Source organism: Pectinophora gossypiella, chromosome 13 (genome assembly GCF_024362695.1).
Source record: "Pectinophora gossypiella chromosome 13, ilPecGoss1.1, whole genome shotgun sequence".
Classification (NCBI taxonomy): Eukaryota; Metazoa; Arthropoda; class Insecta; order Lepidoptera; family Gelechiidae; genus Pectinophora; species Pectinophora gossypiella.
The window spans coordinates 8,108,228-8,123,526 of NC_065416.1; the positions used below are offsets into that span (position 1 = coordinate 8,108,228).

Consider the following 15,299-nt stretch of genomic DNA (forward strand, 5'->3'; position numbering starts at 1 on the left):
GATAAAGTTGACACTCTCATTTCGTTCCATATTAATGCTACTAATTAGCGTATGAACACCGAATAAGTTCCATTATATTAAGTCGAAAGTAATCTTGTAGGAGGATTTCCATTCATTGGACCCTGCCTCGTTGTACCTGAATTTAATTGATTGTTATCTATAATATCCTTTTCGTATCAATCAAAACCGTTCACTTCAATTGACCGGGGATAATACGTTCCGGCATGTCTTGCCTTTTTAATCTGTCGTTGTCCATGGGCTTTACCTATTAAGGGTAAATAAGCATTTTACTTGCAAAGAAAACCTTATTTAGCTCGCTGACTCAGAGTTTGTCAAGCGAAACAGTCCGTTTATTGAGAATTATATCGGCAACGACAAGACCAAGTGACTCATCGTAAGGATATGTAAGACAACAGGTGTATGTTTAGGTGTTGATCTGTCGATGCAAATTAGTTGATACAATTATATTTGCAAATTACCCTATTGTGTATGTATGTGTACAATGGATACCTGTTCTGTAATCTTGAATCGGAAAACCGATTGGTTCCGCTACTAGTATTTCCTATAACCACCCACGATTAATATCTGCACATACTAAACATACTTCTACATTCTTGCTCATTCAAAATGTATTTGTTGGATTAATTGAATTTATACTCGCAATTAGCGCTCATTACATTTAAGATGGCATGGTAAATTGCTGTGGGTCAAACAAAGGCGTAGTCGTTGCCATATTAATGAGGCGTTGCCGGTATTTTAGCACACGTAAACAAAGCACGGTCGTTAGACGTGTGGGAGGAGATTCCCCATTCAATCCAATTACTAGTATACAAGATTACCAGTTTTTGTGACACACGGGGAGATAACAATAAATGTACGTGGGCTTCGCTCATCTTGTGATCACGAAACAAGTATAAAGTACATTAGACGCAGTTTGCTAAATCGCGTATTTTTTGCTCTTATTTCAGGGGTCAGTATTCGAGCACACTCGGTCGCTTCAGTCACTCAACAAGTCGACTGAATCCGAACAGCGAGCCTGAGGAAGATTACACACGCAGTGCGCAGACGCTCCCGCGGAAACTGCACGACCGCAAGGAGAAGGCCAACGAAAAGCCCAGCTCCAACAAATACTGGCATCGGCTGACTCCCAGCAAACGATCTACCAGCGCCATTAATATATCTAACAACGTTTCGACTTCGCCCGACGGAAAGATCAACGGATATCCACCAGGTCCCGCAAAACCAGCGAGGACATACAAAGCTCTCAACCGGAGCAAGAGTTTTGCTATGGGCGCACCTGAACAGGACACACATCCGCGTTACGTGTCCAGCATGAACCGCAACTACTCTACCATGTATAAATCCAACCCCCACCTTAGTCGACTTGATGAGACTCCGGAGCAACTAAAGAGTCCCGGAATAGTATCCATTATCAACAGAAGCCAACGTGATCTTGCTGACGCGGTGTCACGTGAGACCGAACGTAGACGTGACGGGTTATTTGGAGCGCGTTATGGAAAGACAACACCCATAAGTAACGGCCATTCTAAAATTTACGAAGACACAGATAAGAAAAAGATATTCCTCAAAGGACTTCGCGAGCGTGCTCCAGATCTATACCAAACTCTACACGCAGATGACGAATCGGATGGTAGCAGATTATCGTCTAGATATGGCACTCCGTCTCCGCATTATAAAGATCGGATATCTGAAGAAAGAAAAATCCCTCTTTACAAAACAGAGTCTTTGAACCGAGAGAGCAGTCCATTTGTGTCTCGACTAGAAACGAGGTTAAAATCACCTGCCATTCGTAGAGGAAGTAACAGCAGTGACAATTATTCAGAAACGTACAGATATACAACTCGTTCTGGAGATCCAGAAAGACCGAGTGTCACTGATACCGTGGAAACTGTCAGCAAGAAAGTGTTGCCAACAAGAGATGGTCGTGGCAAGGAGATTATCGAGTCAAGAGAAGTTAACTCTGTGACTAAAAGCCGTGGATATAAAGGTGAACCCCTTCCAAGTGTGAAGTATATTGAGAACGGATTGCGCTCCTCTCCGCTTGGCTACGAGTCAAGGAATGGATCGATGCCTCTTTATAAAGAACGAAGGAGTAGTAACTATAAAGTGACAGAGAAAATTAGAGATTATTAATTATTTTTATAAAACAATGTATGCCATATTCTTCAAGTATATAAAATGAAACGAAAAAAGTCATGTGCAGACTGAACCCTTAAACGCTTTAGATATTAAGTTATCTAACTTTATCACAATATAATTAACTGTAATTTTATAAGTTGCTTCGTTTTCTCATGTAAAAAGTCATACTTAAAGCTTTACTAAAGTTAATAAATTAATGTGATCTAAAATCCGTCCAGTGTAATAAATTCTAAAAGGTCCATATTGTAACCATAATATTTTTGTGAATAAACTTACATTTCGATAACTAAATTTTTATTGATATTGTAGGTTTAAGGAATAATAATAATAATGGAATAGAATTTAATGACAATGTATCAATAAATATAATGTGTTAATAGCACTATCTTTGACTTTTATTGCTTACCATTTTGATAGACAGAATATTATATAGATACTTATTCGAAAAAATCAACATCTCAGTTTAAAGTATAATCTGAAAAGTACAGCTTTTTACGAGACTTATTTCTAGAGGCGGGATATATTTCTAGAGGCTGGAATACCCGGTAGATATAATTTAGATATAAGAACACTTCCACCAACCCGCAGTAGAGCAGCGTGGTGGAGTAAGCTCCATACTTTATTATATTGCCTCCGGTTGGTTGAGCCCAGCAGTGGGACGTATTAGGCTGTTAGGTTATGTTAGTTTCATGCAATGAATACACTTACTTCTTTAGATAGATAGATAGATAAAATACTTTATTGAGCACAATGGACAGAAAATACAGAGATAAGGACAAACTTTCCTGATGTTTTCTGTGATTGAGATTTGCTTGATTCAATAACGTCAAAGTGCATTGAATAGTGTTCGAATACGAACATCACTCGAGGCAGACAATAAATACTTTCATCAAGGTTAGACTAGGTTTTGAAGTTAAAACAGATGTTAATGAATCATACAATAATATCAATGGTATATAATTACATTATAAAATATTGATACGAATACAGATTACGTAAAGTATATATCTTTTAATTTAAAGGCTAGCTCTTTAGTTATTTGTGATTTCTTATCTCTTTAGTGATTCGGGCTATTTTAGAAAAATCGCTGTTAGGAGATGATGTTATGTGAATCTTGGTTGTATCAGGCACTTTATATCTTCAGTGGGGCTAACCTGCGCATCGTGATAAAATATTGTCACGGTTATTGTATCGATTCTGACGATATACTTATGTCGTTTTGTCGATTGGTGCTAATATGTCAACCCAAATAAGGCATGTCGTTCTGTCAAAATACGAACAAAATCTCGTACCATGCATGTTAGTGAAACAAAGAAACAAACTTATCGATTTCGACAAAATTTATTGAATCGATGGATAATTTTATCACGTTGCGCACGTTAGCCTTGCAGGAATGTATTTAGATGATAATTATTTCCATAGTGTATAATAATTATTATTTTGACAATTCAATCAGAAAATCTGATTGGAGTCTGGTTTCCGCAAAACTAGGTGTTGGTTACTGGTTGGGTAATGACTTTGATGTTGTTTTAAACGGTTTTCCCTAGAAAAATATTATTTATAACGAGGAGAATGAAAGTCCGGAGTACGAGTATTAATGAGATCTTTTTCCAGCATTGTAACAGATGTTTACTAACACGCTTCCTACTCATATTATTTATTTAATTTATCGCAACTGTAAGTTTGCACGGCTACTCTAAAATGCAAATACAGTTTTTACAGTACCGTTAAAGGAGTTTCAATGACGGACTTTTCAAGCCACGTCCCTAACAAAATATAGATGGCGCTGTACAGAATTGCCTTCGTTTAACCTTCTAATTGCATGGAAAACAGACGTACATACATACATAAACTCACGCCCGTACGAAGGGGTGGGCAGAGCACTTTAGATACATAGTCCTATGGTGGATAATGATAAACCGTATGATGATAGGGGATCAGCCTCTTACAGATGATCCATCATGTTCGACAGGACGCTGTTCCTCTGTCGCCTTTTACGACATGCACGGGAAGATAGGCAGCTAAACGCATTCTATGTTTTTTCTTTACTCCCAGTCCAGCAGAGGAGTTATAACCGACGTATGCATCTTTTATCTTTGTTTTTCTGTATAAATGATGACCCTTGTTATTACACCCAAGCACAAAACATCTTCCACCCATTGTTATTCTGATCAAAATAAAGAGAAGCAATATAGGTAGCAACTAAATTATCAACAATTATTTTTAACATGCCTCTGCGATTACATTATATTTTTGAATAATTATGTAACCAAGCTATGAGAAAATAGGTAATATCATGTTAAATATTATATAAAAAAAAAAAAAAACAGTACAACGCCATATTGTTTTTGGGGAAGGTAGCCTGGAAAGTTCCTCGTTACTTATTTCTTCTACAATTTTCATCATTAGGGATACAGCGGCGTTTTAGTGTCTTTGTGTAGGTACGAATACCTACTTAGTGCGACAACCTACAGTTAGTGCCAGATAGTGTAAATAAATACAAGGCTGCTTATGTTACTTTGAACATGAGGCGTAAATAAAATACGCGTAATAAGGATTTACGTTCACTATAAAGTCACGCAACTTGTGTAAAGACAAATGTGACTAATATTACAAACCTAATATTAGGTATATAAATCTAATATTAAAAATTAAAACCTAACATTATTCTTTCTGAAATGCACACGATAAACCACATTATATATACGAGTAAGTATACAGCTCAAGATGTCCCTACATAAAAAGTCAATATTAATGTTTACTAACCACTTTAATTGATTATTATAAATATAGGATGCTGACTTATGGTGAGTATCAGAAATGTTATCGCATTGAGTATTTAAATTTAAATGATAAAAAATTAAAAGTCACTTCCTAACAACCTCAACAAGCAGGCTAGGTACTAATCAATTAAAGGTCATCTCAACAGTAAGTACATATTTTATTCTCGTGGAACTGACGCTCTCAGTCGTAATAGTACCGCATCTAAGCACGGTCGTTATCATACATAACATAAATACTTATAGTAAAAATTATATTCATCATTATAAAAGTTTTAGAAATATGTTTAAAGAAATATTATTTCTTCTTAGTTTAGGTTGCTATAGTGAAGCAGCAAATATACTTTATATAATTCCTTATGCAGAAAAATCCCATTACATAATGTTAAGGCCCATAGGATTAGAGTTAGCGAAGAGAGGTCACAACGTAACGGTTATAACTTCGTTCAAGGAAACTGACCATCCTTCAGGTTACCATCAGATTATGGTGGATGACGTCGGATCTGATGATAAAACTGCTTTTGGTGGGAATGGTAGGTACTGAAAGTTTTATTTCATTGTTTTTTTTTTTAAACTGGCTTTTGAACTGTAAACTTGAAAAACTTTAAAGTATTTTAAGTCGTTGCTCCAATTGTACAGTTTAACCTATATGCATATTGTATAGATGCTTATTTTGTATAATTTCAGATGGTTCCCGTCCTAATCTATTCACTACAGTGGATATGTCAACAGAAACAATTCTTTGGAAATTTCTTTGGGTCGGTGGATTAGCTTTAACAGAAAATTATCTAAAATCGAAGCAAGTTCAAGAATTTTTGGCAAAAGACAATACTTTTGACATGGTCATCAGTGAACAATTTGCTCAAGAAGCATTTTATATATTAGCTCACAAATACAACGCACCTTTGGGATTAGTATCGACGTTCGGGAACTGCATGAAGCATAATATTGTTACAAGAAATCCTTTGCAAATGGCAACTGTTACTTTTGAATGGGCTGAAATTCCCGAACCTACAACATTTGTTGGTCGATTAAAGAATCTGTATTACTCACTTTATGAGTACGCTTATTGGAAGTACTGGTTCTTATACGAACAAGAACGACTGATGACGAAATATATTCCAAACATACCACAGCCTGTGCCAAGTCTATTTGAAATGCAGAAGAATGCATCATTATTGTTGATGAATGGCCACTTCACTTTTGATCCTCCAACTGCATATCTACCAAATATTGTAGAGATTGGAGGAGCTCACCTATCTCATAGCAAATCTCAGCTACCTGTTGTAAGTCCTTCATTATTTGAATTTTATCATCGTTCACAATGCCATTACTTGATACTATAAAGCAAAGAGCGAACATAGTAAAGTAGTACAAACTTGGACGAGGAAATAATAATTTACACATTTGGAGACTTTAACTAACCAAAGTAATTTTGTACCTTTTCAGGATCTCAAGAAGATTTTAGACGAAGCACCTCATGGAGTTGTTTATGTAAGTTTAGGATCAAATGTGAAAAGTGCAGAGCTACCTATTGAGAAGAAGAATGCGTTTATCAAAGTTTTTGGGAGTCTTAAAGAGACAGTGCTATGGAAGTGGGAAGATGATGATTTGGGTCCTATCCCTAAAAATATAGTAACCAGAAAATGGATGCCGCAAAAAGATGTTTTAGGTCAGTATAAATTTTTCAACTTATGATGATAACATGCTATGAGACGTCGGAATGATAATTACTAAAATTACTTATATAATATCCATAGTTATATAAGTTTAAGGTGCCTAGGTCATCCTTGGTGGTAGTTATTAAATCTTATAGTGTAATCAAGTAGGTATATTTTTATATACCTATGCTTGCTAGATGTATAATTTAATACAGGTGGTAAAATACACAATCAAGTTGTCACTTGTGATCGTGTTACTTTTGCTTACCTACCGGGTTAATAATCAAATCCGAAGGAGATGGTGAAATGACATTACAGAAACTCAAAATAAACAATTTGTCTGCTACGAATTCTTCGTCCAAGATATTCATAAAACTGATGCCAAATTTAAAGTAGGTCTGTTCCAAGATACTTAATAATTTATTTTTAAACGAATTTACCTATTTTCCAGCTCATCCAAATGTGAAAGTCTTCATTTCTCACGGTGGCCTCATCGGAACACAAGAAGCTACTTACAACGGGGTCCCAATTATTGGCATCCCCATCACTGGCGATCAGTACAATAATTTATTACTAGCTCAAAATATTGGATTTGGCAGAATACTTCGTTACCACGACATTAGTGAAGAAACCCTTGGAAATAATCTTAAAGAAGTGCTAAAAGATGACTCTTTTAAAAATAAGGCTATAGAAATAGCAGATAGATTCAAAGATAGGCCTATGAATGCTTTAGACACTGCTATGTTTTGGATCGAATACGTTATTAGAAATAAGGGTGCAAATTATATGAAAAATCCTGCAATGGATTTGAGTTGGGTAGCTGCTAATATGTTAGATGTCTATACATTTGTTTTGTTCGTTGTTTTAATTATTATTTTTGTAGCAATTAAAGTAGTGTTAGGTCTAATAAACATGGTTGGTATTGGTGACAATAGGGTCGCACAGAAGCGGAAACGTTCTTAATTTTACAATAACGACATCTGTTGATTATTACTGTGTACTATGTAAGAAAGTTATCTTCTTACTTCGTGTTGAACAAGTCCAACAACAAAAGTTCCGACGTAGCTTTGAAGATGGCGCTGATATAATAAAGTGATTTGCTGCATGAAAATTGTTTTATTTCGGATTTTACACATAATAAGGATATTAATATACTTCAACATTTATAACAGGGTGTTAGTATCGTAACAAATACTGAGGAAGATGATTCAGACCATGATTCTGAGTTAATATCAAGTGGAATTTTTCGTCGCAAAAGTATGGAATGGAAAATAATTTGTATATTATATATTAACATATATCATTATAATAACTACCTATGTATTTTTGGTAACATATATCAGGTACCTACACTACCTCCCAGTCCCAGCGCGACAAAAATCGAACTATACGTTAAAATTCGCAAATTAAAGTAAAAAAAAATATATGAGACAAACAAAACAAACTATTTACGTTTGCTTAGCTAAGCAAAGTTAAAATAAGTATGCAAGTAGTTGTTACATGAGACATTTTAGGCGCCTATGGCGGTTCTATTCTATAGTACCTAATCTTGACACAAGGGTTGATGACGGCGGTCATTGCTCTCACAACCCACACGAGAAAAAAAGACTATAAGGCTAATTTAATAGGGCACATTTGAAGTTTTCTTAATGAAATAGTTATAAGGTTTTAATTTTCCATTCTGGCTACTGTTTACTATGAGTCTGACACAGTCACACGACGTGATCGATTAAATTAGACCTAACTTAGAACCAATTTGATTTGAATTTGCTTTTGCTGTGAATTGTTGCTATAGAATACCTAAGTCAGAAATAAATAGAATCAACTTTACAATGGCACAAAGATAAATTCTAAAATTGAACATAACATATTTCAAATACATAAGTTTACGTACGATGGTAAATTATGCCTTCCACTACACGTCCTTTGTCATATTTTAATATTATAATAAAAATTACCTTATCTGGAGTGAATATGTATTTTACTAGGTAAATGTGTACCGCCTTAAGCCATATTTTCATTTACGACCATACGAGATAGTGGTTAAACTAAAAAATATTTTTAAATTAAAAGAACCTAAGCTTGCTATATTTTTTAACGTGTTAAATAAATATAATATGTTTAATGTCGATATCAAGATATTATATTTCCCTTTTTTCCTATACCTTATATTATGCTATGTAAGAATATTCAGACTTACATAAAATATTATCTGTCATACATACACGGAGGGTACACGTGTGTAATTTGTTTGGCGAACAAAGTTCGCTGTTCGTTTGTGTATTGCTCTATGACCTTGAGTAGAATAGTTCCACGGTTAGGAAGGTTCATTCGTTAATTCTTACTACGGAGCAATAGGTCGTACATTTCGTTGTTTTACTGAGATATTCAGTTCTTACTATCTTCATGCGAATTTTTAAAGTATCAAAATGGTTAGTACGTTGTATAAACTATATTTAAAGTCCACATTCTAAGACGAAATAAAATCATTATTAAAAATATATTTTCTCAATTTTCAGGTAGGATCAAAGTTGTTCCTTATTTTTCTTTTAGTGATAGAATATTGTGGATGTGCCAACATACTTTATGTGATTCCTTTTACGTCTAAATCGCACTATATAATGCTCAGGCCTATTGGCTTAGAACTGGCTCGAAGAGGACATAATGTTACTGTTATTACTGCGTTTCGAGAGGCTGATCATCCACCAAATTATCATGAAGTTATTGTTGATGATAAGGAGATCTGGGATGTAACTGGTAAGTTATTTGTCTATGTCTTAAAGTTAACAAGTTTATTGTAAGTACATCATAATAAAGCGACCCATAATAGCATTGTTAATGTGGATCTACTCTCACAGATCTAAGTGATTAATTTGTAGTTTTTCGAAAAATAAAATCAACCGGAAGAACGTGCTGATATTATCCAGTGTAAGAAATAAATAAAAAGTACATTAACATTTTATTAAATAGATATCTACTTAAACTAACTTACGAGATTACATAAGCCTAGTTTCCTACATTACAACTTAAACGGGAGCTTTTATACAACACAAAAAAATGCATTAGGTAATACTGAAATACTAGCTTATCTTTCAATATCTCTCGCTGCTTAATTCCAATGGTACAAGAAGAATCTGCAGTAATTTATTCAAGTACCTACTTACTTAACTAACACAATCCGATTATAAATTTTCAGGTGGTAAAAGACCAAACGTTTTTACAATGGTAGAAATATCAGCTGAGGATTTTCACGACAAAATCCTTTGGGGCGGCGGTTACGGTTTTACAGAGGTCGCACTCAACTCGACTGAAGTCAAAAAGTTCTTGGCTCGCGACCACAAATTTGATTTGGTCATTTGCGAACAGTTCTTTCAAGAAGCGCTTTATATTTTAGCTCATAAATATCAAGCACCTCTGGCTTTAGTGACAACATTTGGAAACTGTATGCGTCATAACATCGTAATAAGGAACCCTCTTCAATTAGCCACAGTTACCGCCGAATTCTTGGATTTGAAAGAACCGGAAAGTTTTGTCGGAAGAGTCAGGAATTGGTACTTCACAGTTTACGAGTACTTGTGGTGGAAGTACTGGTTTCTGCCTAAAAATGAAGAGTTGGTTAAGAAGTACGTGCCGAACCTAAAGGAGCCTGTACCCAGTTTGTTTGAGATGCAGAGGAATGCGTCTTTGATTTTGATCAACAGCCATTTCAGTTTTGATCCACCAACGGCGTACCTTCCTAATGTTGTAGAGGTTGGTGGATTGCATCTATCAAGGAGTGACGGGCATCTTCCTATGGTAATCATAATCTTTATAATTTTATATAAATAGACTCTTTTAGCCAGAAGCATCTACTTTTACAAACATTATTTACGTTTACAATTATATTGATGACTCAATACAAATTTGACAACAAACTAATACAATATGTGTATATGTTCCTTCAAGGTTACAGTTCAATTTTTTACTGAGTGTTTTTGAATTCATAATGATATCGCTTGTCTGTAGTTTTGTATACGGATTTTGTAAATTTATCTTTGAATGGATGCTATTTATTATAGCATTAATAATTCTAAACCTTAGTCCTATTTGCAAATTAGATTTAATTGTATCAAACTCAGGTAGCAGGTTTAACAATAAAAGATGTATTGTTTTCAAAATCTAAAATAAGTCATGCGATAAAATCGTTTGTAAGGTTTTTTGATTTGGTTCCGCTTGGTAAGCATGTTTTACTATAGGCCACACCATTACCTTCAAGTGAAATGGCGGTCAATGCGAACCTATATAAGATTAACTTAATAATCATTTCATACATTTAGAATTAATTAATGGAGTCTCGACTCTTGAGTCGATATATGCTTTCGAGTGCGTTATTGCACAGGGACCAGATGACAATATTAACAAGGCTGATAATAAGTTTATTGACAGTACTGATAGGAACTACAAGTTGAATAGTTTTACAACACTTATTACAAATTGTTTGCATGTGTACGTCCATAGTATTATGTAGTGTATACGTCAGCAGTTAAATGGACATCAGATATTATTAGATACAGCTTGTATACGCTGGAGTCTGGCATGCAACTTGATTTATCAATTAGTGGTATTCTCGTGTTGGTGGACAAATGCCTTCCGGGTCCGGTAAGTCATACGACGACATCTGGTCTGTAGACTACCTTACCCGCTCCTGACAACCACCTGCTGGTATAGAAATGATTATGATAGATGATACTTTTGACTATGTCTCGCTTTAATGTATACATCCTGATGTATATTCATACAGGCATAATGCTGTCACGTTGATTTAAATGAATTTTAGGAATATGTTTTCAATATAAATTCTGAGTGTTCTGAACAATACATTTCAGGATCTCCAAAAAATTCTGGATGACTCGAAGCATGGAGTGGTATACGTAAACTTCGGTTCTAACGTGCGAAGTTCGGAGTTGCCACTGGAGAAAAAGAATGCATTTTTGAACGTATTCAAGCAGTTGAAGCAGACAGTTCTTTGGAAATGGGAAGATGAAAACTTCGAGAACAAACCTGACAATCTGGTTATAAGAAAATGGATGCCACAGAAGGAAATTTTGGGTAAGACAAACTTTAGAAATCATGTTCCTGACTAGCTTTGCGTACTGTCTTAGTTGTGCCTCATATCGTCGATTTATCCGCGCTGCTATCGTACATAGCAAACTTGTGGAAAATGTATTATTTTAATTGAAAGTAGAATTTCATTTTTTTTATTAGTAGTAGTAAATACTTCAGCATTAGTTACCTCTATCATACGTAGCACAGAGGATGATTACTTATATAAAAATAGACTTCAACGAATCAGTAATATTCAGGGATGACCCTTCTGTTTGAATATTGCGAGTCACTAATTGACAATCTAATTGACAATTATTATTTTGTCAATAATATATGAATACGTGTAAGGGTCCATGCAAGGTAATTATTTGTTTACATACACGATTCTATGTTTGCGCTTAGTCATTCCATTTGATTGTTAGAACCTTATTATCATTGTGTGTCTAACAACTGACATATAAATGGTTATGTACAGTTAATAATTATATTCTCATAGTTCTCATTATCCTCCTTACAGTTTCTATGACTAGGCACTTCTAGAAATACATAAAAGTGTTATTTCGTCTCTGTTTTGTGGATAAGCATAAGTAAACTCATAAATCTATCACTGTCCTCACACATATGTCTAACTGGTGTTAGACATAATAAGTGGTGCTGGTTCACCACCGTAGCCAAAATCGAAAAAAAATCGACCTTATTTACTGATGAAAAAGTATTTTTTCTTCAAGTAGATAATTCCATTAGGTTGTTATTTAATAATCATTTCTTTTTTTAAAAAACAATTTGAAAATATTGATATCGTTGTTTTAATTACCTAGGTCGAATAAAGGAAATTCCTATTATAAATGTTTGTTTTTGCCTCCATAGGTGCGATATGGTGTCAAGACATGCGAATATCTTTCTAACAAGTTCGATGAAATTTTTCAGCGCACCCCAACATCAAAGTGTTCCTATCCCACGGTGGACTGATTGGAACGCAAGAGGCTATTTTCAACGGAGTTCCGATCATCGGTATTCCAATATACGCCGATCAATACAACAACTTGCTCCAAGCCCAAGATATAGGTTTTGGCAAGATTTTGCCTTACCACGACATTAATGAGAGTACACTTCGGCACCTAGTTAATGACGTCATAAATAATGATTATTATAGAAACAAGGCGAAAGAAGTTTCGAGAAGGTTCAAAGATAGACCGCTGAGTGCTCTTGATACTGCTATGTTTTGGATTGAATATGTAATACGGAATAGAGGAGCAGAATTTATGAAGAATCCTGCAAGAGATTTAAACTGGTTCGCTTATACTATGTTTGATGTCTATGCGTTCGTGTTTGTGTGTGCTGCTGTTGTCATTTATATCGTAATTAAGTTAATCAGTGCATTGCTACAATTTTTAGGGTCTAATGAAGATTTAGGGAAGAAGAAGAAAAATTGATAAACCAATGTTGTTATAAAATTAAGATTACAATTTAGATAGATAGACAATTTAGATAGTTGAACTGGCAATTTCTTTCAAGTGTCTAATAAAAAAATTAAAGCTAAGCTTTTTAAGTACCTGAGTTTAATAATAAAATATCTGCAAATTAATTTTGTTTTAGTATATAAATATAATATTATCTGGTTAAATCGTTACACAAAAACGGTTATCAAAAGTTTTTAATAGGAGGTTGTAAGTCCTAAAACTTTATTCTGTCTGTATACGTAGGGAATACGTGCAGGTATTTAAGAAAAGAAAGAACAGCCATGGCAAAATACACAGCAATGTATACCCCACCTATGTAGTAACCCCAAAAATTCAACAGTAAAGCACGAGACCCCTAGCGCAAGCTTCGTCCACTACTGTTCGTGTAATTAGGTAAACATTTGCAGGGTCCCTTTTGTCCTAGCCGCTTGGTACTCTGGAGGGGTTATGAATTCCAAATGTGCAGACGGCAGGGACTATTGCGACTCACTCCATCTAGCATACGGAAAAATGACTACGCCTTTCAATGGGTGAAAATGGTTGATGTAGGTATGGAAAGAATAAGCAAGCTAGAGAAGTGTGTCAGTATCGAAGAAAATGGAATTCCTTCTAATCTCGCCTTAAGCAGATACCATGGATACTATATATACATATAGGAATATATATATTTATATTTATATATTGTTAACAAGCAAGGGAGGACTTATTTCTAAGAGAGAAATAATTATTAATGATTAAATGGCACAATACACGTAGCAATAAATATCAGTAGCAACTAGCAACAAAAATATGGCAGTTTCCTATAACTAGTTGCTAGGAAGAATATTATAGAGGTACATTGTTTTTTTTTGTTACGTGTACAATAGTGCATTTTAAGGTATTTGAATAAATGTATGTTAAATTAAAATGAAAGGCGACTGAAGTTTTAAAATAATTTAACGTTGTGGCCAGCAACCAGCGTAGCAGCGTCGTGAAACATGCTCCATAACCCTCCGGTTGATAGAGGGGAGGCCTGTGCTTAGCTGTGGGCAATAAATATACTGTCATGATAACATAATAGCGTTTATACTCCAGTCGATTTGTTTTTCGACGGAGCATGAATAATCTATTATTGTAGACTCGGTAAGTTGCTCATACCTGTTGTCAACTTTGTAGCAACTTAGCAAGGTATATTCCATTATGTTTTTATTTGAGTAGGCACGTAACGTATATTTAAAAAAAATAAAAGTGATGGTTCCAAGTAATGGTTTTCGTTATGAGTTTTAATTAAAGCCAATCATTTTTAATTAAACATTTTCACTTATAATTTTCAGGTTTAAATTATTTCCTGATAATATTTTGACGTTGATTAATTTTGATAACACAGCTTTGTAAACTTACTAAATTAAATATACTTAAGTAAGATCAAGAACCTAAACAATGTTACCCAGCTTGAATTTTAATTAATAATTTCTGAAGAAACCATTTTATAATATTGCAAATTTTCTTATTTGCTGCACTTTGTAGGTACGAGATCGACACCGAATCAAACTTCACGATAAATTTAAAATTGTCTTCTTTTAACAGGATACTATGTAATATTACATATATAGTATAAGTAATCAGTATACTTTAAGCTGCTGGTGTACAAAAATTATATTGCCGCTCTTTTGGGTGAAGGAGATTAAGGGATTTAGACCCGACAGCTGGATAGCATGGCCATTATATTTTTATAGATTGAAACTTAATTGAAACACCTATTGCTAGTAGGAATAGACAAAAAGCAAAATTATAATGTTGGCGAAAACAGAATAAAAAAACATTAAGTAGATAAACAAGTACATTCATGTAGGAAATGGATTCTGGTGGGGCTCTAGCTAGAACATCACCGATTGAGAAATTGGTCGGTGTACTGCGGAACGGAAGGCGATTGGGGCAACCACCGTTCTACACGCCCTATCTATGGAGTATTGAAGGCGATTACTCTACCGACAAGAGCAGCTCTTAAATAAAGAGAGAGAGAAGTATTATGTTTTTGTCGACCTTATCAACTTTTAGAGTAGGCCCCGTCAAGGCGCGCTGGTGGTAAAAATGCCAAAAATATAACTAATAAGATGTTTTTTTTTTAGTAGGGCAATCATTCTGATTGATAATTACAATATTAATTCATTGAT

At 34.6% G+C, this 15,299-nt stretch overlaps 3 protein-coding genes across 6 annotated transcripts in view; all 3 read left to right on the forward strand.

The window, feature by feature from the left end:
- Positions 1 to 2,545, forward strand: part of LOC126371975 (serine/arginine repetitive matrix protein 2) — a 131,130-nt gene extending 128,585 nt beyond the window's left edge. For all 3 annotated transcript variants that reach the window (XM_050017470.1, XM_050017467.1, XM_050017469.1), the window contains exon 12: positions 969 to 2,545. In XM_050017470.1, the coding sequence (XP_049873427.1) occupies positions 969 to 2,154 (1,186 nt within the window). In that variant the 3' untranslated portion in view covers positions 2,155 to 2,545. The remainder of the gene's footprint in view (positions 1 to 968) is intronic.
- Positions 2,546 to 5,115: 2,570 nt separating this feature from the next.
- LOC126372264 (UDP-glycosyltransferase UGT5-like) lies at positions 5,116 to 7,712 on the forward strand. 2 transcript variants are annotated; one of them, XM_050017957.1, is made up of 4 exons: positions 5,116 to 5,473; positions 5,628 to 6,226; positions 6,390 to 6,612; positions 7,053 to 7,712. In XM_050017957.1, exons 1-4 carry the CDS (start codon positions 5,224 to 5,226, stop codon positions 7,562 to 7,564), a joined length of 1,584 nt encoding a protein of 527 aa, XP_049873914.1. In that variant the 5' UTR covers positions 5,116 to 5,223; the 3' UTR covers positions 7,565 to 7,712. The 2 variants fall into 2 exon arrangements, with proteins under 2 accessions (XP_049873914.1, XP_049873915.1); XM_050017958.1 differs by having other exon boundaries at positions 5,342 to 5,477.
- Positions 7,713 to 8,876: 1,164 nt separating this feature from the next.
- LOC126372081 (UDP-glycosyltransferase UGT5-like) lies at positions 8,877 to 13,271 on the forward strand. Its single transcript, XM_050017620.1, has 5 exons — positions 8,877 to 9,033; positions 9,121 to 9,358; positions 9,798 to 10,396; positions 11,467 to 11,689; positions 12,614 to 13,271. Exons 1-5 carry the CDS (start codon positions 9,031 to 9,033, stop codon positions 13,117 to 13,119), a joined length of 1,569 nt encoding a protein of 522 aa, XP_049873577.1. The 5' UTR covers positions 8,877 to 9,030; the 3' UTR covers positions 13,120 to 13,271.
- Positions 13,272 to 15,299: the final 2,028 nt, after the last annotated feature.

What these genes read in the sequence shown, in the direction of transcription:
- LOC126372264 (XM_050017957.1), top strand. Translation starts at nt 5,224, where the DNA reads ATGTTTAAAGAAATATTATTTCTTCTTAGTTTAGGTTGCTATAGTGAA. An exon ending in AACTGCTTTTGGTGGGAATG is followed by an intron (nt 5,474 to 5,627) that starts GTAGGTACTGAA and finishes GTATAATTTCAG; the next exon opens with ATGGTTCCCGTCCTAATCTA. An exon ending in GCAAATCTCAGCTACCTGTT is followed by an intron (nt 6,227 to 6,389) that starts GTAAGTCCTTCA and finishes GTACCTTTTCAG; the next exon opens with GATCTCAAGAAGATTTTAGA.
- LOC126372081 (XM_050017620.1), top strand. An exon ending in GGAGATCTGGGATGTAACTG is followed by an intron (nt 9,359 to 9,797) that starts GTAAGTTATTTG and finishes ATAAATTTTCAG; the next exon opens with GTGGTAAAAGACCAAACGTT. An exon ending in GCCACAGAAGGAAATTTTGG is followed by an intron (nt 11,690 to 12,613) that starts GTAAGACAAACT and finishes GAAATTTTTCAG; the next exon opens with CGCACCCCAACATCAAAGTG.